General features: G+C 37.7%; 2 protein-coding genes across 2 annotated transcripts; one reads left to right on the top strand and one right to left on the bottom strand.

Moving 5' to 3' along the window:
• Window positions 1-297: 297 nt before the first annotated feature.
• LOC592825 (sentrin-specific protease 1) lies at window positions 298-20,171 on the top strand. Its single transcript, XM_011680653.2, has 17 exons — window positions 298-471; window positions 3,791-3,861; window positions 4,547-4,725; window positions 5,080-5,170; window positions 5,692-5,851; window positions 6,521-6,761; window positions 7,366-7,493; window positions 8,881-9,113; window positions 9,375-9,489; window positions 10,677-10,761; window positions 11,453-11,485; window positions 12,620-12,934; window positions 14,008-14,055; window positions 14,699-14,854; window positions 15,485-15,564; window positions 18,147-18,321; window positions 19,333-20,171. Exons 1-17 carry the CDS (start codon window positions 380-382, stop codon window positions 19,393-19,395), a joined length of 2,265 nt encoding a protein of 754 aa, XP_011678955.2. The 5' UTR covers window positions 298-379; the 3' UTR covers window positions 19,396-20,171.
• Window positions 20,172-23,675: 3,504 nt separating this feature from the next.
• On the bottom strand, window positions 23,676-25,259 carry LOC592794 (D(2) dopamine receptor-like). Its single transcript, XM_030989914.1, has one exon. It carries the CDS (start codon window positions 25,257-25,259, stop codon window positions 23,676-23,678), a length of 1,584 nt encoding a protein of 527 aa, XP_030845774.1.
• Window positions 25,260-25,535: the final 276 nt, after the last annotated feature.

The following is a 25,535-nucleotide window of genomic DNA, read 5'->3' as shown; positions in this document are numbered from 1 at the left end:
CAGTATGGTACTCCACGGTTAATGAATCATTGACCGCACACACGATTCCACATTGCATTATACTACATTAAGCTCGAAGGATGGGATGTGAGAGTTCAGTGGTTCATGACAGATTCATGACAGGTACAAAAATCTATAATGGACATTTTATTTTTTAAAAATCACAAAAACTCGAAATAAACTATTTAATTTAATAAATTTTTATAATAAAATATTATTAATTTTTTTAAATTGTTAAAAAAAATAATGGTTTTCAGCGATGCGAATTTAATCTTAAATATTATAGAACGAGGATCTTTTATGTGATTCTTGCCGCGACATTTTGTACGGAAAGCTAATCGAAAGTCGAGTTCCTGCGAGAAAAAACGCTGCATTTCCAATGGTTTCTAAAGTGAACGCAGTCTTTCGTCATTTATTTGGGTCTGAGAGACATCAATCCAGTTCTGGATCGAGAAAACGTCCTTCAGAAAGGTAATAAGATCGATTATTTTCAAGAAAACTTTAGGCTACATTATTATTAATCGGTCCCATGTGTAGTAATATAAGTTGGTTATATAATGTACAGTGTCAATAGAGAGCGGATGCACACACACATAGCTGCATTACTGTACATTTACACAATATTTTGTAAAACCTGCTGCAGCTACTGTACTAAAATTTTATCATAAAATAAACACTCAACATTAATGATAAATAACATTAACAAACAAATAAAATTTAGACTAGACTCTACCACCAGTTTCGTTTATGAAATTTTTACTTGTGAAGTTGAGTTTCCGGTAATTCTAGCTAGCAACACAACAGTTTGCTGAGCCATCAGTAGGGGCGCTGTCCGAGAATAAGAACTGTCCGCATAAACAAGGATCGTCTTTGTAAACACGGACAGACGTATCGAGTCTGCAAAAATAAGGATCCTCTGCATTTTCGCTGACGATTCTTCCGATCCGCGCATTGGCGATGCGAAAAACAGATTCCGCGATAATTTTCTTGATGCTTTTCACATTGAATTTGTACAGAGACTTTCACATTATGAGCGATAAATCCTCAGGAAGACGGACAACCCATAAAAGTAGACGATTAACTGGGGGTATTTTATTATACTGAATCCGTTTTTTCACAATGACATGCCTTATCAATAGGGCTGTGCACAACAGTGTAATGAGGTACCCGAGTACACTCCCAGGCTCACAGGCGAATACTTGAATATTCGGACGCCATGTTTTTTATATTTTTTTTGAATTTTTTGAATTTTTTTGAATTTTTTTTTTTTGTTGTTGAAAATTCTTCCCATAGAGATTACACGCATCCCTATGCAGTCTACGTGCATTGCGCGACCATGCAAAAAAAGTCATTTTTTTTTCTTCAAATCGAGATTCAAACCTTTATCTGTTGTGATCCTGAAGGTGATAATCAATGAATGAGGTGTCATATGAAAGAGCAGGTGAATTCCAATATTTCCAAAGGGGCGTAGCCCCCGAAATTCTAAAAATATCTTGGTCAAAACAGCAATTTAAACATTGTGTCCTGGCTAACTCTGAGGTTTATCACTTTTGAGATATGACGCCCCGATCGATAAGTAGTCCCAGTCCTAAGGAACAATTCTATGTGATTATATTTTCGCTAGCCCCCAGGGATCACAACTGATAACAGTTTAAAAATACCCTTCTCGCTATTTGGTGGATCAGCTACATGTAATTAGGGGGCGTGCGCTCCGCTCAGTCCAAACCATGGTTACATCGCGTAACATCTCCGCGCACGAACGAAACCCCAAATTCAATTACACATTATAGTGACTGAAATTATGGTTGGCAATTCCCTCGATAAACCCGGAAGTGAATACACGTTATAGTCAATGGCAATATTGCGGAGACAACGTGCGTTGTCTCCGCGATATTGCCATTGACTACAACGTGTATTCACTTCCGGGTTCTACGGCGCGAATTGCCAACCATACTAGTCAATGGCACATATCGCGGAGACAGCGTGGCTCAAGCTGCAAGTCGCGCATTGGCTTAGCAACATGCGTACTATATGCATACGCTTGCATATCGCGCGATACAGCTGTTTGTCTGAATTTAGCAAAACAACATCACTCTGCGTGGACGTCTTTTTCGTCGATTTTGACCAAAATGATATGAATATACCAGCGTTTTGGAGGGGCTGTACATTTGTAACTTTTGATAGAAACATCGGTGAGACTTGAAATTTGAAATGTATTATTCTGATAACATTTTTTATTCAAATAGCAAACAAAAATGGTGAAAAACGATCCCAAATTGAAAATTGAAAAATCGTTCAGACACCCTACCTTTACTTCCTATTTATTATCATTTCTTGTTTAAATCATGAAGCAAATATTATTATTATTTAAACAAAAAAAGAATCCCAGAAAAAAATCACGAAATTGCCATGACAATATTAATTTCAATTTTCACTGTTTCGGAGTCAGTTATCGGCATAGCGAACCAGTTTTCGGCCGCATGTACAAAGTCAATAGGAAGTGCGCGCGCGCGCTGTGCGTTTCCGCGCTGATCTGGAGTACTAGCGGGCGGAGCAGGTATCCCACGCCGGAGCTCCCCGGAGCTCGCCAGGCCGAAAACTAGTACTGCAGTGATCGGACATTGGAATCTGAATTAGACAGAGATATTGTGTGTGCGTTGCGGTGTCTGGCTGCATTGATTTAATACATGCGGTGAGATACTTTTGAGCTTGCGACCAGCACAAAATCGGGCTCTTAATCTGAAAAATACTTGGAATAAAGCTCATTTTATGGTACCCATATTTCTTACAGACACGCGTAAGATACTCGATTTTTCAGATTTGGGTAGCGGGACCTCCGATTACATCGCTAAAATGTGATATTTTACATGCAGGATTTATTTTTCATTGCAAATGTGGTTCTTCAGTGACTCTGGCATGGTATGGTATGTGTGGGATATGTGATATGCTATTATGCGATGTATTTTAAAGGGATTTTACCATGCATCCAACCAATCGGCCGAAAACTGAAGCTGGTTAATTACCCCCTCCTTTATCTATACACAAATATACACACCACACAATATCGCATAGACTCTAGACTTACAATTTGAATTTTTAAATCATTCTTTTTAACATCAGTAAGTTAAAAAAAATGTATTTCACTGCTATTTAGGTGTCATCAATTGTCACTAAAGAACCAATTTTGAGTGAAATCGGTTGAGTTTTGTACAGTGGTGTTTGAAATGTTGAGAATTCTAAAGATGCAAAAACTTACTGAAATCACCATATAGAACCTAGCATGCATCATGCTGTTAAGAACACGTGTGGGATAATCTCACCTGCCAACCAGTACGATTTAGTCGTATTTTGTACGATTTTTAGAAGCAAATACGACAGTTCAATTTTCTTCAATAAAATACGATTTTCAAAACAAAAACAAATGATTATTTTATTTATTATTTTTTTTTAAAATTTAAATTTGTTCATCAATAAATTCATTTTCAATGGCGAAATGCCCATTCTGTCCTGTAAAGTATCCTTCAAGCATCTCACATAGGCAATTTGGGGATGTTTATTGGTTCATCGAACACACCAGTCGATTAAAGAGATTAAAGAATACAGTTTTTGAACTCCAGAGGTTGGCAGATCTGCACTGCTCTACCAACTGAGCTATCGCACCTCCTCTTAATGTTATAACTAGTAACCATCCACAGTATCTCCCCACAAGCAATAGATTTGTACAAGTGCTTTTCTCACTCATGTGAAGGACTGATAAACTTACATTCCCTCTGTCTGTCTGTCTTTGCAGCCTCGATGATGTGAGTCAAGACATCCTTGAGACACCCCGACCAAAAAGGGCCAGGAATTCCATTCATGCAGGTAAGAATCGCTTCCCCCATAATAGAGGTTTGTGATTTATTAGAACATAAGTGAATTAAACATGCATACCAATAGTAGTGGGCTCTCATGGGGAACTTGACATCATCATGCAGGTGTTTACCAACTAACAGGTGTTGTCAAACACCAGGGACCCGTTTCTCGAAGCCTTTTTCCAATGAAAAATGACAAAAATCAGTCACAAATCTGCTGATAAGCAAGGATTTCAGTAGCTTATAACAAAAACTGTCATTTGTCACTGATGACAAGTTTTGGGAAATGGGGCCCAGGATTAGTCTTCACTTTTATGACCAACAGGCTTGTTTTAATGCTCTGCATTTTCCACCAATCGTCCCATATGGAAAAGTCATTATCTTACTTCTCCCTCACCCAAAGACTCTCTCTCTCAGTGCCATACATGTATCGATTGAAGTTGGCGATCATGCTGTTCCACAATCCTCGGTTCCTAGCCTTCTCTATTAGCACCACTCCCAGTTCTTTCACTCCTCTCTCTTCCAACAATTTCTGCAGACTGTCCATTCAAAGTATCCTCCTTCTTTCCCAACTCCTCCTTCCTTCGCAGAGACTAGGGGATATTTCATGATAGACGGGTTTGATGTTATTTCATAGAACAAATGTTGTAGAGGATTCTAGAGGTATATGATTTTATTGCTTGTTTGTCATTCAGATGACTCGAGTCGGTCTCGAGCGACCACTCCCCTCGTGAAAGTAGCCAATTGGATTCATCAGAAGGCCTCCACCTTTGGGGAGACGTACTTCTTCCGTCCTGTGGGAAACCTGGTACAGAATACCTATCCCTCACCGATTCCAGGAACATCAGATGGCAACCATCTGCAGCATTCACAGGTTTGTTTATCTGTAGGCCTACCCATGTCATGTACTTTTGTTGCATATTCCGCTGTAACAAACATCTTTCACATGTAATGTGTCAATTTCCAATTACTGCATTCATGAAACTTGTAACAACAACAAAATAGATAAATGAAATTTAGGAGAGAGACTGTGGGAAGACTTCAAAGCTTTATAGAGAAAGAGTGAGTGAGTTTGAGAAGGGGTGGGGTGGAGAAGGTATAAGGAGGGGGGAAGGAAGAGGTTAAATTTATCTTTAAAAAATATGTAGAAGAAGAAGAGTTACACCATCAACACTTATTTTTGAACCAGAATGTTCTTTTACTTTTGTCCACATTCTCTTTAATACAGGTCATGAGTGATACACCAGGTGAGCCAGTAAAGAGTAAAAATGTGAACACAAATCAACCTGTCAAAGTACATGTAGACTTCAAACAACCAGGTACATATTTCTAATATTTCTTATATTACTTATTAAAATGAAGAATAATACATATTTCTCTTTAAAAAAAAAGCATATCCATGTATCTGACTACATGTATCAGTCAACCTCCTCACACCTAAAGTTTTTGATATGTTGAATTTATAGAGTACATGTAGGTATTGCATGTGTTCCTAGATCCAGGCTCTTTCTATCCAGTTTGATATACATATGTGTTTGAAAATACTGTGAATGATGCGATGTTAAAGGGGTTGTAGCATGACAAGAAAATGTGTCTTTCCTGTGGCCTGACTCGGGGGCCAATCAGGCATAATACGACTACGGACGACTCGATCGGCAAGTGGTCTATGGTGCAACATGAAACCGAAGCGTGAGGAAAACTTTGGTCCGTTATTCGAACGCTAGCTCCCGCTGACAGTAAATAATAAAGTCCATTCGTTTATGTGCAGTTGTCCAAAAGAAGGCGTTAACCAGTATTTGCCATGCTACACCCCCTTCAACAGTTTTATTCTTTGCCGTAGATGGAATACCTCATCATAAATCAGCTTCTAACACAAGTCAGCACCAACTCAAGCAGCAACCCCACCACTCTCATAACAATGGACGGCAGTTAGAGAGAGACAGCCTGCAGGGGATAGGGGGAACAAGAACAGTGTCAAAAGAACAACCTGCTAACAAAAGGTTAGTTGTCACTTTTTTCTGAGGTTTTTATGAACTGAGGAATCTGTCATATACAGTGTTGGTCAAAAAGAGGTTTACACCTAGAAAATTGCTAATTATTTGAAAAATCATCTATGAACAGTAAATTATTATACATCTTATGAAAGAGTGTTTTATCCCGATTCATTTAGTATCATTTGTGTGTGGTATGTGTTCACGCTTGGATGAACAGGAGACAATGTTTAAGAGAGTGCAAAAATCACCTTGTGTCAAAGTAATGCTTGAATTTGATGTTTGAAAACAATTGGGATTTGGGTATCAATTCGGTCATTGCAGATCCAAATAACATCCGTAACAAAATCAATCATGCCACACATATCAAATATCAAAGAATATTTGTGCGTGTGTGTGTGACTTTGCTTCTGCTCAAAGCATATGCAATGCATCTCATTTGATACATTCAATTCATTCTCTCACTTGAATACTTTTGTGCAAGTCGATTTTTGCACTCTCACAAACAATGCCTCTTGTTCATCCAAGCGTGAACACATACCACACAAAACTGATACCAAATGATTCGGGATATAACACTCTTTAAAAAAGAAGTTCAAAGGGTTATACATGTATATGAAAAATAGCTTCTTTCTTCAATTATTTTATTTTTTTCTTTTTATCTCAAACAATACACAGTTCAACGTCCCACCTTGGGAACTCATCTATGGCAACCACCAAGCATGGTAGCTCATCTGTGGCTGCCACCGGTCTGTCCAAGCATGGTAGCTCCTCTATGGCTGCCACTGGTCTGTCCAAGCATGGTAGCTACACCCCTGTCAGGGATAAGCTGTTCCCACATCCCAAGAGAAGAGTTGTACTTACTCAGGCCTCTAGAGGACATCCTCACATACCAACCAACACACAAACGGTCAACGAGGTAAGATCTGTCTTTCACAAGTCCTGTATTTTGTCATTCTTACATGTTTGTGTCCTACTGTGTTGTTAACTTATGGGCTTACATTTGAATTTAGACCCCTTTTTTACACAAATGATGCATGTTTCAATCCTTCATTATATGATCTATCCGCCCTCTTTGAGGCTGTGTGTATCTATTGCACTCAGCCTTACAGCTTCTTGCAATAGATACACACAGCCTCAACTCGAGCGTGGATAGATCGTGTAATGAACTCATGCGCATGCATCATTTGTATATTGTCAGGTGTCCTGAAGGCTCCACTGGTACTTGGACTTGGTTTATATTCGGAGCAGATTGAGACTTCTTCAAAATAGATTTAAAATGAGTACTTATAATCAATTTTGTTCTTGTATATCTCATATCACACTCAACATCAAGTTAGACCAGTTTTTACTCTTCATCAGATTGAGTTTAATAAGAATATGGACCACACTCCCCATGGAACGGAGCATGTGCACTCTCATTTGCGGATTAGCAATTTAATCCATATATACATTCTTTCTTAGCAGTCATGTAAAAACTAACAAACAAACATATTTACTGAAAAACTTTCTTTTGTTGACAGTGTGTAAGGTTAAAAGAGAGACAGCAATACAAGCAGCTATTGGAGCAGTTTACCATGGGTAGTCTGAAGCCATCCTTTGACTCAGAGGCCACTTTGAATGAGAGCAAGGCAAAACCAGCTGCAGTAAGGTAACCCATCTACTCTTAAAGCCCCATTGTCCTACTTGTAGCTACTTGCTCCCTCTATATAGAAAACTTCCCTAATCAGTGCCTGTTGGTCCCCCATGATCCGCTTTTTCTTATGTTAGTTGAGAGCAGAGTTAATGAGATAGCCACCTGTCAGTGATCTCGCTGTGTTGTCTAATCCCTTCTGGCCCAGTAGTATTGACAGTCTTTAACATACACCAGACACAGTCACATTAATCATGTGTACAATCATATATGAATATGCTCAACTATATTTTAATAATGAAAATGTAAACAATGGTCATGATTTGAGTTTTCTGATTTTAACCAAACCATATTGATGAAGAGATTTATAATAATAATAATAATAATTACAGTGCTTATAAAGCGCCTAACACTTACTTTGTCAGAAGTCTCTAAGCGCTCTACAATAATGCAGCATAATTACCCTGGCTTTAGCAGTGCAGCTGTTACGCTCGCTGCATTTCAAGGAATAAATTCCTACCAGGTACCCATTTACTTCACCTGGGTGGAGTGTGGCAAATGTAGATCAATGTCTTGCCAAAGGACATTAGTGCAGTGGCGGGACTCGAACCGCGGACCTTGTGATCGACAGTCCGGCGATGTATCCACTCGACCACAACACCTCTACTAATAATACGATCATGTAAATATGAGGGAGATACATGTATGTCAGTTAAAGCAATGACATTAGTTTATAAAGTCATCAGTAGGTTTTGGTCCATATACCATAAGTAGCTACACTTTAATCTAAAAGCTGTAAACACAATACCTCTATAGCAACATACTTCTATATACAAAGATCGTAGAAGGGGATAAAGTAACAATTACAAAAACTGTTGAATTAAAAGATCTGTACTAAAGAGAAGAGTTGGTTTGTCAAGTCCTTAACCCATAATGTTCATTTAGTGTGAGGTCACTAGTGTTTGAAAATATGAGCAAAGCTAGTTTTAAGTATTATATGACATGAACTATTGCTGTGAAGTTTTCATGGAGAGAAACGCTAAGGAGAAAATCTGTTATCTCAAAGCTTCACCCAATTTCAATTGTCTGTAAATTGTTTGTGTATACACCAATGTTAAAGACGACCTTTTTCTTTTGTAGCCTGGGGGGGGGGGGGGGGGAAGGGTGCAGGATTACCTAAGATTTGTATGCATATATTTTCTAATTATATTACAGAGCACTTTTTTATTCTCAAAGGGTCTACAAAATACAAGCCATGCTTTTTTAATAGACTCCTCCACTATGTTTTACCACTGTGCCAATCTTAAATGATTTATTTAAATAATTGTATAATCATTTGTAAAATGTTTGATATTATGTTTTGATGTGGAAAAAATAAGGAAACCTTAAAACATTCCCCTTACAGACCGAAGCAAGCAGTCCCGACAGCCAGCATAGCAAGCAGCCGTCTGGAAGCCCCTAGTCAGAGCCAGAGGGGTCCTCAGGAGCGGGCGGGGCTACGTGTTCTCCCCCATCAGTTCTCCACCCAGCATGAGATGAGGGAAGCTGTACGTCAGAGACTCCATGTACCAAGCAGTCTACTTAGTCCAGGTACCCCCGAGGGAGAGAGAGCTGTTCCTGCTACTCCTGCTCAACCTGGTATGTGTGTCTTCTTAGCCCATTATGTTAGCACAGTGGATGCATGGATATTCGGATATACATGCACTGTATTTTTCATAGACTTCATCCTGGGTTATCTTGTTGATAATGATAACAACAAAAATAATGATGATGATGATATACTCCTCTTCTTGTTTCTTTATTTTAGCAGTGTTTAATTTGTTCAAAATCTGTGAAATTTTAATTCAACAGCATTTGTTATAAATCACTCCTTATTATTTTCTTTTTTTTCCTTATCAGATTTTGGCGAGGCAAGTCCACCGCTCACCATCATAGCCAGCAAGCCTGGAATGAGTGCCTTTCAGAAGAGTTTAATGTCAACACCTTACCTATCTGAAGATTGGGTTCATGATTTGTAAGTTTTTCTTTTTCTTTGCTTCAAGAGAGAAATATATTCCTTTCATTGTATTTCCATATTAGGGTCCATTGGTTAAAGGGGAAGTCCACCCTGAAATTAAGTTAGTTTTAATAGGAGTAGAAAAATGAGAGAAACAAGTCAGTGAAAGTTTGAGCAAATTCCGATTAAAAATAAGGAAGTTAGGATTTTTGAAGTTGTGATCAATCAAACACAAATTGGCAACTCTATGACGTATCATGCGAGCTCAACTTCCATTTGCTCAGTACTAAAATAATCTAAAATTTTCATTTTCCCTCAAGAAAAATTTCAACCATACATGCACCCTAAATATAATAATTGCAAATATGTTTCTATACTCCCCCTGCAAGGAACAAATATATATTCCGTCATCAATAACGAAGAAAACATGATTTTATGGAATATTATGCACAAAGCAAATGAAGGAGAGCTCGTATAATAAGTCACAGAGTTGCCAATTTGTATTTGATTGATCACAACTTCAATAATTCATAACTTTCTTATTTTCATTCAGAATTTGCTCAAACTTTCACTCACCTGATTTTCTTATTATTCTGCCTCTATCGAAACACACTTATTTTGGGGGTGGACTTTCCCTTTAAAGTTGTGGCATTCCATGGCCGCCAACGTCTCAGGACATGGCACGTAAAGAAGAAGGTTAAAGTTCATAACCTTTCAACCTTATCTTACTTTGCTTTACTCTAATCCAACGATGCTTGTATGACTAGACTTGTTCATCGATCACTTTGGTTTGCAACAGATATATTGTTACCTGGTCATCAGATTCAGGTCAAATACCAAATTCATAGTAGGGCTTGACTCTATCAAAGTATCAATTCAAGTTATGATTTAAAATCACCAGATAATAGCAAAATAGCAAAAACGAAAAAAAAGATTTGAATTAGGAATATAAATTATATATTTTTTTTTACCATTTTTGTTTTGTGACTTTCATTTTGAAAGTTTTTTGTGTGAAATAGAGCTCATATTCATAAAACCCTACTAAGCTTACATGTAGTTTTCAACTAACTATGTACTATAGCCTATGTAATTAGTTGACAACTAGCTTTGTAAGCTTTTATGAATATGGCCCAGGTAGCCGCGTTTCTTTGTGGAATTCTATGTGTGTATTATTTCTATTTGTTTAAATTCTTATTACCGTACAGAAAAGCCCGCTTTGAATCAAGTGTGCGTGTCAGACAGAGTGAGATTGAAAAGGAGAAATTCAAACTCCAGGGCTATGAAGAAAGGGTAAGAAACCTCAAGCAATGATGCATGTTCTCTTAAATAGTCTGTTTGTTTGCCTCAGGATTTTGCCTGCTTAAGCCATTGATCAAAGGAAAAGAAAAGCTAAATGCCTTTTTGGCTGTAAGGACACTTTATTTTCTCAGTCTTCTTTGTGAGGGAAAATACTATGTTTCTATTATTCATAAAATGGGGGCAATCCAAAATTTATGAGAAACAATGATTTGTAAATTGAACATGTTTTGCAAATATTTGGATTTATATCTTAACAAAAAACATTTAAGGCCTTTAAAAAAAAGAAGATGTTGTGTTGCCCTTTAGGTGCCAAAACATGGGTTGGTCGGTCAGAAATCTTTTTTTTTTACTCCCTCTTTGGGCTGATATTACTCAGTTTTGAAAGCTTTAATACATTTCTTTCTCTAAGAAAGTTGAAAAAAAAAGCCAACCATATATTTCAAGATTTTTGGGTCGGTCGCAAAGGGCAATACAGCATCTTTTTTATAGGCCTAATTGATTTAATCATTGATAGATGGAAATTTTAGGGGTTGAATACAAGTGTTTAATTGAGTTAACAATACCTGTAGCCTTAATTGTAGTATGACAAATGCTTCATGTATCCTCACCATTTTGATCGCATTCTCTTATTCCTGTAACTCCATGCCATTGATGAATATTGTAATTTCCATTATCTTCTCAGAGAGCTGAAGGACAGGCTAAAGCCAGGGAAGTGGTGAGTTTCAGCAAGTCTTTAAGGGGGTATCTCACTGAGCAGCGAGTGCTTGCGATCAAATTTGGATTTTGCCAGGGTTATTAAAAGGTTGTAAGAAAGTTTTTCTTGTCACAACAGTTGTAAGCATTTGCAAAACAGTCGTAAGCCATTGCAAACAGTTGTAAGACGGTGTCACTGAAGTTCGTTTTGATTCACCAATGTTAGCGACCACGCTACCATATGGTTCCTAAAAATTGACCTATTGAGTACCAGGAGATGGCAAAAGGTCCCAAACATTCACAAATAGTGGCAAGGGCAAAGGGATTGGCAAATAGTTTGCTAATCTTTGCAAATAGTGTCGCTAACATTTGCTTGCAGTCACCAACTGCCTTTCGCAAACACTTTCGCAAACATTCGCTCAAATGTTGCCAATTGTCGCTAAACATCGCTGATTTTCGACATTCTTCGTCAGAAAAGTTGGCGAATCCAAATTCGCAACGTTCGTAAGCATTCGCCGCTCAGTGAGATACAACCTTCATGGCTTCCATCATGTGTGCATATTAATGTTAAGCTTGAGTTCTGGTTATAATAGAAAATAAATTCTCACAGAATCCAACAAAACTTACACTGAATGTTCAAGATTATAAATAGATGACATGTGCCGAACGATTTTGGTAGAAAATATATACCGGTAGGTAGGGGCCGAGTAATGAGCATAGAAAGATAAGGACAGATGATTTCCAGCAAGTTGTTGTGAGGTTGTTTTTTATTTTACTGGTTCAAACAATCAATCTACTGCAGCAAAAAAAAAATCCAGAATGAATTATAGCCATGTTCTCTCCACATTTGATTCCCATACCAGAGCTCAAGATAAGCTTTAATATGTAATTTTCAATGCATTCCATTTATTTGTTCAATGTACATACAACAAAGATAATAAATAATGGCTCAGATATAGTTTACAAAGAAAAGAAATAAGATACAAAAATGAATATATTATTGGTAATGACAAAATACTACTTACGGTATACAATGAGGTTGATTTTTGTTTGGTTATGGCTTGTTTTGTTTCTACTTGAGGTTGGACTTCTGCTTTAGAAGTATTGAATAAACTTAAGATATGAGCCAGTTCTTATCTGCCTGTGTTTGGTGTAGATCAATCAGAGGATAAAGAGAGCGTCAGGTTTGCCTGCAGCCGTTGAAGACGTCATCTACCGACCAGAGGAGAAGGAACCAGAGGATGCCATCGCGGTGATCGATGATGATGAGGAAGATGAAGAGGAGGAGGATGACGGTATGGAAGAAGAGGAAGAGGAGGAGCTCCCAGAGCTAACGGATGAGATGGAAGAGGAGATTCGCAATGCCCTTAACCCTAACCCAGCCAGTGAGGGATTGGTTACCGGGTTTAGATTGACTATTAAGAGGAGAGATATGCAGACCCTTGCTGGTTTAAACTGGCTGAATGATGAGGTAGGGGAACCATCTCAAAATATTGTTATCTCCCTTATTTGTTATCAGTAGAGGTGTCGTGGTCTAGTGGATATGGCACTGGACTGTGGATCACTAATGTCCTTTGCCAAGTCAATAGTCTACATTTGCCACTCTCCACCCAGGTGAAGTAAATGAGTACCCGGTATGAAGAAACTCCTTGAATGCTTTGGCGCCTTATTATGGCAGGTCAGCTTACAGCCGGGGTAATAATATGATTCTTTGCATTTAGCGCAGTAGAGCATGTTCTTGTAACTGCGCTATATGAGCCGCCAACCAGTACAATTTATCGTATTTGGTACGATTCTTAGAAGTAAATACGATTTTCCTCAATAAAAAAAGATATTTACCACAACAACAAAAAAACGATTTTGTGTATGTGTGCTATTTTTAATGTCAAAATGCCCATTCTGTCCTGTAAAGTATCTTAAAAGCATCTCACATCGGCAATTTGGGGATGTTCATTGGTTCATTGAACACACCAGTCATTACGAAATCGTGCATAATTCAACCAATGATCCATAACAAAAATTCTTCCTGTATGTAGGAACTATAAGAGGCATTGATCCATGTTTTGTTTTTTCCAATATAATTTTTGTCAGTAAAATACAACTTTTAGGATTAAAGAATACAGTTTTTGAACTCCAGAGGTCGGCAGGTCTGTGTAAATGGACCTATTATTATTATAAATATCAATGAGATGTACATGTATCCATAAATATATATGATTATATCTGAATACACTTTTGCACCCAACATACAAATGCATTTGAAGATAATTACACAATGCTTTTTAAGTTTATGCATGTTCTTTCTGTGCAAGATATTTTTAATTTAAAGCCACACTGTCCTACTTGTAGGTACTTGCTCCCTCTATACAGAAAACTTCCACAATCAGTGCCTGTGGGTCCCCCATGATCTTCTTTTTCATATCTTAATTGAGAGCTGAGTTAATGAGGTAGCCACCTGTCAGTGACCTCGCTGTGTGGTCTAATCCCTTCTGGCTGAACTAGTACAGCCTGCCTTTAATTCAATTTTGTTTTCTTTTGATGCAGATCATGAACTTTTATTTTGAAATGCTGAAGGAAAGGAGTAAAGAAGAGGTGAGGAATAGTTTTTATTTGAATTTTGCAAGTCTAGTGTATGTACCGATCTGAAATTTACATGTTTTTTTTATTTGACAGATTGGGTATACATGTACATGCACGACAGAGTTAGGGCACTATTTAAAGAAAAGCTTTACGTGATATTGAAACTGACTTTAATGTGTAAAGATTGTTTATTTAATAACTAAGGGGGAGGAGTAAACCATACTGTTGTTGTTGCTGCTGTAAGCCTTACATTACATACACCTGATACAGCCTGTGAATATGTCCATGTAGTCTGGGTTTCAACTTGTTTTTAAAGGGGCCTTATTGACATTTGTAGGGTCTATATGCATGAGCCCACTGTTAAAATTTAAAAATATGGGGGAGGGGTCCTAGGTTAGAAATTGGGGTCCTTGTGTCCCGGGCATCTGTTAGTGTCTAGTCTATACCTGGGCCCTATCTAATATAGAGTTGGTATAAATCGCAACTTATTTGCGATTGATAAACTACATACATAAGAGATATGAGACTTTAAACTTGGTAATAATTTGAAGACTTGCGATTGATTTGGGTCAATCGCAACTCTTTATAAGATGGGTCCCTGATGTTCCTAACCAATGCATTGAATGATTCATTTGTTTGTTTGTTTGTTTTCCAGGACTACCCGAGTGTGCATTCTTTTAACACATTTTTCTACCCCAAGTTGATCAACTCTGGTTTCGCCAGCCTTCGTCGATGGACCAAGAAGGTGGACATCTTCACGAAAGACCTGCTTCTGGTTCCGGTCCATCTAGGAATGCATTGGTGTCTAGCGGTAAGTTGATGGTCGTTACGTAGGATTATAGCATGCAGGGATGTTTAGTTTGATTGATGTTTTACATGGTTATAACATCAGGGACCCGCCTTCTTAACAGTCACGATTAATCGTAACTTATTTGCAATTGATATCAATCACAACTATGTATGTAAGAGACAGGAGACTGCAAACTTGCGATTGATTGGAGGACTTGCGAATGATTTAGATAAATCACAAGTCTTTATAAGACAGGCCAAGGTGTTCCTTTCTTGAGAAATGTACAGCCCCATGACTCATTATTTTTTAATGCTTAAACCTTTTATTCAATTTTAGCTACGATATTTCACTCAAGGTTTTAGCCAAAATATTGATAGTTATTGTTCATATTTAGAGTACTAGTTGTGTCACATAGGTTTGAGTTTATACATCAACAATACAGATGAAATGCATCCATCACATTGTTGTAATAAGACAAAGCCCTATCTACTTTTAGGGTTATGTTATACCGTCATCTTATATAAATGGTACATATTTCAATAATATGTAATGTATGTAGCTGCACTGCTACGTCTTAGGTTTCGTTCCAGTGTGTGGTTGCTTAATTTCCCCTAAATGGTATTTATCTTGTTCTCTTTTCAATTGTCATAGGTTGTGGACTTCAGGAATAAAACCATAGTATTCTATGACTCGATGGGAACCCACAATCAGCAATGTTTAGACGCACTGAGGTGAGTTTTGTTGCTGTAAATAATCTGTGAGCATTATCATTGTTATTATGCAAGTGTGGAAGAACATCAGAGGAAAAATGTTCCATGAAAAGTGTGGCTCTTCAAATGCCTTCATATTCTGAATTTGACGTGTAACAGCTTAAAAATGAGAACCACATTTTTATGCCACATGTTTGTTTAGTCCCATATACTACATCTTTCTGCATACAGCGATTGTTACTTTTACCAAGACTGGGCCAAATTTCTTATCATTTTGATGATTCCAGAACCTTGCAGTACACGCAAATACCTATATGCTACGTGATCAATTTTTGTGAACGATTCCACACCGTTTATTTCACAATGCAGTCGCATGACCAGAACTCAACATTATCTTGAGACATTGAATATAATGGCGTATGTATCTTCAATAAATTAACACACTTTTATTGTCATAAAACTACAAACGGTTTTACTTTGCTGTGTACATTTCCAATATATATTATTATGTAATCATTGAAAACAAATTAATGAACATTTCAAACAAATGAGTTATAATATGACATTTTGTATTAAGTGAAGTAGCTTATATTCATGTGTGTGTGTATTGGGTTTTTACAGACGTGTATCAATCAGATATGATTATTTACGTCTGGGATCGACCTTTAAATGTCACCATCCGAAAGACGTGACTCAGTTTCGAACCTGCGTCCTCGGCTGAATCAGTTTGTAACTTCCACTTTTTAGCTGGATTACAGGCGCACGCCACAACGCCTAGTTTATATTCATATAGCAGCTGCGCTTTATAAATGGGCCTATTATTAATTTTTTGTAGTTAAGAATTCTGATAAAAAGTAGGAGTACGATATGGATGCGTCATTGTATACAAATATCAGAGCTGCCAACCATTCTGTTTTTCCTGGAATTACTCCGTTTTTTCTTCCAAATTACAGTATTACGTTTTTTCTTCATAAAATACGTTTTTTAATTTTTTTTTTTTTTTTTTTTTTTTTTTTTTTTTTTTTTTTTTTTACATACCGCACGTCAAACAACTGCCCTCAAATGGTGATTTGATCACAAATTCAATAGAAAATTAATTTAAAACATACTTGAAGAGAAAAATATCATTAAAAAAAATGAAATGCCGATATTACCAAAATAATCCTCAAAAAAATTACCTGCTTGTATGGTAAAAACAGCATGATGAATGAACATTTCTGCAATGGAAGTGTGTCGCGCATGGTTGTAAGTTTTGTTTTCATGAATTCCTTTTGTTTAGCTTGAAATTCCTTTTTTTTAGCTTGAAATTCCTTTTTTTTTGCCATCATGATTCCTTTCTTTGGTCGCATCTGAATACCTTTCGAGGGTCTAGCAAAAACTATGAGCTAATTCTGAGGCATAAATAGTAACTTTCCTGAGAGCAAATTTTTATCAAATTTACCTCAAGGGAAAGTTACTATTTATGCCTCAGAATTAGCTCATACTTTGCTAGAGCCAAGAAAGATATTGTATATCTGTTTTATATCCCTCATGAGCATCTCACTATTATACAAAGCTCAATACTGCGGCTCGGCCTAAATGCACGACGTGAGTTGCCCGCTAGAAGCATTTGAAATCCTGTATGCTCGCTGAAATCTGCCAGTATGAAGAAATTAAAGAAATTTAGATATCGATCGCAGAAATAATGGATTCTGTAATGTACTATACCATGCCAAAAGGAGATTATCTCCCGCTCTCAAATTTATAGTGCTCTGTACAATCGTAATGCAAAAAATATACATCAGGGATATAATATTAGCTATTTACTGTAAAATATATTTCCTTTATATATAATTTACCAAAATTTATTTTCAATTACAGAGATTATCTTCTAGCTGAGTACGCTGATAAGAAGCAGGATTACCACACTTTAAATGGAAATGTCATGATATTAACTATTTACTATACCGGTATATCTATCTATCTATCTATCAGGTTATAGTTCATCCAGACGTTGGACAAAGCCCTCCTCATGAAATTCCCATTCTCTTCTGTCTCTAGCTGTCCTAGTCCAAGCGGCCGTTCCCATGTATGATGTTAGGTCATCTCTCCATCTTCTCTTCTGCCTTCCTCTTCTTCTCTTTCCCACCCTTGGTTGCCATTCTGTTAAACGATTTGTCCATCTATTGTCCTGAAGTCTTGCTACATGCCCAGCCCATCTCCACTTTGATTCTCTGACTTTCTCCATGATATCTTTGACCTTTGTTTTCTGGCGTATGACTTTGTGGTTGATTTTGTCTCGCAGAGATAAATGCGACATCTTTCTCTCCATAGCTCGTTGAGTAGTCACAAGCTTCTGTTCTAGATCCTTTGTCAATGACCACGTTTCTGATCCATATGTCATAGTTGTTAGAATGCATTGGTTGAACATTCTTCTTCTTAGTGACATGGGTATCTTTTTATCGGTCAACATGTCTTTGTATCTTCCAAAGTTCATCCATCCTGCTTTTACTCTCATCATAACTTCTTCTTTTGTAGTGTCCTCCATTTTCAAAGGTTGTCCCAGATACCGGTGTATACTTCCTTTATATATAATGCCCTACTATATATTATTTCAATTACAGAGATTATCTTCTAGCTGAGTACGCGGATAAGAAGAAGCAGGCCTATAGTTTGGAGGGATGGTCATATTACTCAGAGAAGGGCAATCCTCAACAGCTCAATGGGTCCGATTGTGGGATGTTCTCCTGCAAGTATGCAGAATATATCTCACGGGATGCTCCCCTTTCCTTCACACAGGTAAGATATTATGATGATGATGATGATGATGATGACAGTTATAATAACGAAAATGATCAGGGGAGTGTGTCACAAAGACTAAGATCAACTTTAAGTTGAACTTAACTATGGCAGGCCTTTCATGCCACTAGTTCCTCTAACCATTCCTGGCATTGGTTTCTCAAGGGCTGACAAATAGTGGTCACAAATCTACAGAATTTACCTTTTTCATAGCCCATTATTGAAGGAAAATTTATTATCTCAAAGATCATAATTGAGAGACCAATGGTGAGAGCAAACAGTGTCATGAATGGCCTGCCATAGTTAATTCAAACTTAAACATTTGTAATTTTTATGTGAAAAATATGTGAAAATTGATTTGTCCCACTTTATGTTTCTTTAGAATATAATACGATAAAATAAAGCTTATATTCAAAAGTATTTAACAGAGGCCCTAATTCAACCAGTCCACCTTACATTCTTGATTTACAATTCTTGAAAAACACCAAAAAACAAACAAACAGGGGATATGAATAATTCAGTTGTTCACTGTAATACATGTAGCAGCCATGCTAAGCCAATGGGTACCGGAGCCCCTAGAGTGGTAAGAATGACAGTTACAAGCACCATATAAGAATCCACTGTCATAAATTGAACCATTATCCAAATGAGGGTTAGGAAATCGCTACCCTGTCATTAGCTCCTGCTGCCACTATCAGGGGATAGCGGCGAGGAATAGAAACAAGGAATAGATCACAGCATTTCCTAAACATGGGTTGAGGGAGACAGCAGTGAACAAAATGGCTCGCCCAAGGACATATGATTAATTCAAAATCTGTGCATTTTAGTTGAATGTGCGAATGAACTTTATTCCATGCTGCTCCCAGTACAATTCCTGTATGTAATAATGAGGAAGACTCTAAAATACAGTGAAACTGATTTGCCTATAACGATGCTGCATTTTTATTTTCATTCCATACTTCATAATTCATAATCCATAATTCATCTTTGCTTCTGTTTACCTTCTGACAGCATGACATGCCCTACTTCAGGAGAAGGATGGTCTGGGAGATACTTCACATGACCTTGCTGTGACCTTCACTGCATGTTGACCTGCAGGAGACCCGAGGCAGGTAACACATGCCCTCACTGTGACATCCACCATGACATTCATTGCAACCTTCACAGTGACTTTCATCATGATCTTCACAGTAACCTTCATAGAGTCATTTACTGTGATATGTTAGTGACATTCACAACGATATGACCTTGTTGTGACCTTCACTGCATGTTGACCTGCAGGAGACCCAAGGCAGGTAACACATGCTCTCACTGTGACATCCACCATGACATTCATTGCGACCTTCACAGTGATTTTCATCTGAATCTTCACAGTAACCTTCAGTGTCATTTACTGTGACATGTACAGTGACATTCACAACGACCTTCATGGTGACCCTCACTGATATTCAGTTACCTTCACAGCGACCTTCACAGCGACCTTCACTGTGCTCTTCATGGTGACTTTCACAGCGGAGCTCTCTGATTTGACCTATTGGTTCTAGATGCTGATGACTATTAACTGTCAAAGTGACTTTCAAGCAATGAGTATATTTGATCTCTCTTGTCATTTGACTGTCATTACAAACCAAGAGCAGTGTGATTCAAGCAGGACTGGACGCTGGAAACAAAATGGGGTCATCGGACTGGATGATTCTGTGATTGCATGGAAATTGTATATAGTGTAAATCTTGAGCACAGATATCAAAGTAGTGGGAAGATGAAACTTTTATGTCTCTCTCTATCTCTCCCCCTCACTTTCCCTCTCTCTCTCTCCCTTTCTCTCTCTCCCTCCCCTCTCTTTCTCTCTCTCCCTCTTTCTCTCTCTCTCTCCCTCTTTCTCTCTCTCTCTCCCCCCTTCTCTCTCCTTTATAACAAAAGGAAAAGAGGAATAACTTAAACATACATCTTTTATAAAGAAAGAGACAATTTAATCAAGCATGATTGAACTCAACTTGATAACAAAACTGTATATTTCTGAATTGTATATCATCAAGGTATTCCTCCATTGTTGCATGTTGCAAAGGGGAATAGACTAATTGGGTAGTAAACGAACAGGTTGTAGACCAAACGACAATTTGTCGTTGCTAGAGCCATCTTATATGCAAAGTCACTTTTAGTGTTTGCAACAGAATTAAAGATGCACTCAAATCAAAGATGAAATAGATTCAGGATTGTTAATTTTCAGTTCAAATTAACTTATAACTCAATGAAATGATCATGATTTCCTTCGACCTTGTCCAATTTAAAGTGGATCAAATGATGGTTTTTCAGATGAATGGTCACAACTAAATTTGTTTAATTCAGGGGTGTTATTCATGAAGCATGGGGTCAGCTTGAAATGAGTGGACTTCGTATCACACACCCAAGAGGGCGACAGTTATTGATAACAGGTTTTATGAAACGGGGCTCAATTATGATTGTCTAGTTTTACTGGGTAGCAATGAAATTGCTTCTTTTATCAGATCCTTGTTTAATCAAAGCTAAATAAAACAATAGTATACATAGAAGTAAAATAGGTAGAATTACCATATGCCATGTTTAATGAGAGTGTGATCTCCTTGTAAGGAGGCACCACTCTGTCAGTACCATAAAGAATGTCGAAAGCTGAAATGGATTTTAAGTTTTTCAACCAAAATACCACATTCAGTAATCTGTCTGATATTTCAATAAAAAATGGTATCTATTGACAAATTTAAACGTCATCATTCAAGGTGAAATCTGCAGTGTATACAAAAGAACAAGCATGAAAAAGGGGGCTTTGCATTAGGAGAAACGATTTACATGATTGGCATTGATAATAACCACAAATTTTATACTCTACAATGTAGTGCTACATCATCATAGAGATTAAATTGCGGTAAAAGAGGGGTTTTTCACAAAGGATTTATTTATTTCGAAATTCTCATGATTACCACATATCTCTTTGCCATGATATGCAATATCAAGCAAGGAAGCCAACAGTATATAAAAGAAGTTCCCAACATGTGTACATAATTAAAATGAAATGGTTAACCACAATGTTTCAGGGTAGTAATTCTACTTCTAACTTATCCATAGGTGCATGATAATCATAAAAGGAATTCAGAGAATGTATATACATGTATAACACATGTATTTGTACCTTTCCAGCAATTAATATCGGGCCTGTTCACACATACCAATGAGTGCTATTTGGATCGCGATGCAAACATCATTTTTTTTTGTGTGACCGTTCACACATGTCAATTTAGTGCGAATTGGATGCAAAGATTGATTTTTGGGGGGCGGCCATTCATACACAGAAAATTCTCGCTCAATGGCAAGAACGTCCAAAATACCCGTGCATAAATCTCGACGTTGTACAAGTGCTTGGAATCCAGGGATTAAATAAGGTAATATTTTATTCTCAACATCATTCACACACTCAGCAGACGGTAAACTATCATGATTATTCTGAAAAATAGCTAGACTTACTGCAAATTGTATCGCTATGAGAATCGCAAAGATTAATGCAATAATTCTGTCCACACATGCAAAAAAATAGTTTAGGATCGCGATGCAAAAACCAATTTTGAAATCTCACTTTTTTCTGTAGGTGTGAACGCCCATATCACCTTGAATTACATTCAAGGTTAACATCCGACCTTGTTTATTGCCTATTTCATTCCCTACCCACTAACTTATTTGATTTAACTTTACTTGATCTAACTTAATTTATATTTCAGTATTCTCTGGCTCTTCTTTATGCAATCATGCAAACATTGCCTATCTCCAGCTGGGTCCTAGCAAATTCATCTCATAAAAAGAAAATCATTTGCAAAGACTTCAGCTTTCCAGGAAATTGTAATTCAGGAAGGGTGTGGTGCATTGTGAGCTTAATCTAACTTGATGGAGGTCTTGGGTCATTTTTATTATTATTATTATTGGGTTCAGTTGAATAGATAATTTCCTCTGTTTGGAGCAAGAAGGGCATTAATTCAAAACAATTTACAGAGTGTTAAAGAGAAGGTTGAGTTTAATATGGGGAGAGGTGAAAAATAATTTGTGAGCGTTATCATTGTTATTATGCAAGTATGGAAGAACATCAGAGAAAAAATGTTCCCTGAAAAGCGTGGCTCTACAAATGCCTTCATATTCTAAATATGATAAGTAACAGCTTAAAAATGAGACCCGATTTTTATGCCACATGTTCATGTAGTCACAGTGCTTGTTACTTTACCGAGACGGGCCAATTTTCTTATTATTTTGATGATTCCAGAACCTTGCAGTACACCCCAATACTTATATGCTAGGTGATCAACCTTTTCTGATCAATTCCACACCGTTTCTTACACAATGCAATCCCATCATGACCAGAACTCAACTTTATCTTTAACTCCCTTTTTGCTCCACACAGATAATTTATGCTAAATTGATGGTCGTTTAAATCATTGCGCCTCATAACTCCATACAATATGGGCGTAAATTCAGGTCATGATATTGGCATCTTTGCAGCTCTTTTCAGTGAATCTTTGCCTATAAATTGATGAAAATCGTATATCTAAAATGGTATTTCCAATCTCAAAAATGATGTTGGATAAAAAATAGAAACCATACGATATTCTGTGCAGAAGACACCTCCCACACTGATTGACAATTGACATCATGGATTGATGGAATAAAACAATTAATTAAGGGTAGTGGTGCTAGTAGAGTTTGACACATAGAAGAAACTCATATCTATCAGATATTGCCAATCGTAAATGTATGTATACATTCAGTAGAATGTGATATCATTTGATTGATACGAGAGAGAGAGAGAGTAAACAAATATTGTACAATAAATGCACAAACTGATAAATTTTGTCTGTTTCTTCTTTATTTTTTGTTTATCTTTCTACTTGCCATCAAGCAGTACAAGAAGTAAAGTTGTGAGAATTTCTTTTTATAAGAGGAGTATAACACAGGACTATTCAGTTCTGGACACTGGTATTTTTTTTCTTCAGTTTCATTCATTTCTCCTCAAGAGATCAACAGATAAAAGTACATGTATAAACAGACAAATGTATGACAATACATCAGATGAATTTTAAAAGTGAGGAAGGCAGTGGCCCAAAAGAAAACAACCTTTTAAGAGGCCAACCCTTTAAGAAAACAAGATATAATATGTAACATAAAAAACATCAAAAAGGAACATAAAATATGAAGAGGAAAGAAGTACCTAACCTAATAAACAAACTAACAAAAGAGCGTAATATTGAATCTAATATTTAGATAATAAATATACTTTATATTTCCTTCTAAAAAAAATATATATGCAGCACATGTACGTGTACTTTGCGAAAATAATTCGGCTAATCTCTCGCGTCATTGATTGAATAGATGAGAGCTTTCAAGAAAGAAGACTTATCTGGGATGTCCCTGTAGCTGCATTTCAACATACACATCAGAACCTCGTGGAAGGTAGGATGCCTCAAAGCATATAAGATCGGATTGACGCATACATTACACAGGAAGAGAATGGTAAACCAAGGAACAGCAGGGTCGCTGGTTGGTATGAGGTAGGAGACGGCTGGAGGCATCACGCAGATTGTATAGACACAGACAATGATGAAGAGGTTGATGGTTATCTTGCGCTGTTGCTTGTAGCGAACTTCCTGACTCTCCCTTGCCAGTGTGTCTCGAGTGATGATTTGAACTGTTGGTTGCGTCGTCGGGCCGGAAGGCGATATGGTTGTGGATCCGGTTCGGTCTGGATTTAGCGCTTGAGGGGCTTTCGAATGTTTCCCATTTTTCATTGGTTCAATTTCATGAAGCTCTTCTGCGTCAGACGGCTCTGTTAAGATTTCCCGATCTTCAGGGGGCGAGGTTTTGATGCCGTCACTTTCATCAAACCCAGGATTGATGGTACCATCGTTAGGAGCATCTGGTTGTTCTTTCGACAAATCCTCAATGATTGTGATGTTGACTTCGCTATCTCCATTTGTCATTGGTTCAATTTCATGAAGCTCTGCTGCGTCAGACGGCTCTGTTAAGATTTCCCGATCTTCAGGTGGCGCGATTTTGATGCCGTCACTTTCATTAAATCCAAGATTGATGGTGCCATCGTTGGGAGCATCTGGTTGTTCTTTCGACAAATCCTCAATGATTGTTATGTTGACGACTTCGCTATCCGTCGTCGAAATCATGACCGAAGGGGCCATGATGGCGTTCATCTCTTGTTGATGACACCTGAACATTTTGAAGATATTGAAATAGCAGACGATGATGACGATAAAGGCGGGAAACTGAATGAGGAGACACACCGTCAGGGTTAGATAGTCTGAATTTTCATTCTCTGTATTCTGCGCGCATACTTTGTACTGAAGAGCATAGCCAAGGGACCCAACGTCCAGTGGTAATATGATAAACATGAGAATAATTGGGTAGAGCCAGGTAAAGGAAACCATTATCACGATATTCCGAGTGCTAAATGCGTTGTTGAATTTGGGTTGGGGTTTCAAAATGGCGTTGAGGACGGTGAAGCGATGGAAGGCGATCGCGGCTAAGGTAACAACGCTACATCCAAGTGTGGTGAGGGTGGCTGCTGCTACGAACTGGCAGAGCAGCTCCGGGATGTAACAACTTGATTTATTCAAGAGCGTGGAGGCGTGAACAGGGAGGAACATAGCTGTCAAAAAGTCTGCGACGGCCAAGTTGATGACGAAAACATTTGTGGTGTTCTGAAGTCGTTTGGAGAGGATGACGGCGGCGACGACGAAGAGATTTCCAAGGATTCCGATCAGGAAGATGACGAGGACTAGGAGAGCTAAGATGACACGGGGAGCGTAGTCGTGTAGAATGTACTCACCAGGTTCAATGTTAAAAGTCATGTTACAGACGGTGATCTTGTCCTGTCCTGTCCCTTCATCATAAACAAAATAATCGTCTGGTGACATAGTTGTAGAGATTCGTTGTCAGTGACCCCAATGCTCAATCTTTGCTTTGATATCCCGAATGAGGTTTCAAAGGGATTGTGTCGTGAGGATTTTGGCTATGACTGCAGAGATGTAGTCAAACAACGTTCTACGTTGTCTTCGTCAGATAGTCCTCCACTTGATTCGTTGGAAATTTAAAGAACTCTTGTCCTCGGATCGTCACAGGTGATCTTCCTGTGAAGTAAATAAGAACGTTTATTATAGAGGGAGGTATGAATGGGGAATACAAGAAAAGTA

This window comes from Strongylocentrotus purpuratus, unplaced genomic scaffold, assembly GCF_000002235.5.
Source record: "Strongylocentrotus purpuratus isolate Spur 01 unplaced genomic scaffold, Spur_5.0 spur5_scaffold_19, whole genome shotgun sequence".
Classification (NCBI taxonomy): domain Eukaryota; kingdom Metazoa; phylum Echinodermata; class Echinoidea; order Camarodonta; family Strongylocentrotidae; genus Strongylocentrotus; species Strongylocentrotus purpuratus.
This window is presented reverse-complemented; position numbering and strand designations above follow the sequence as displayed.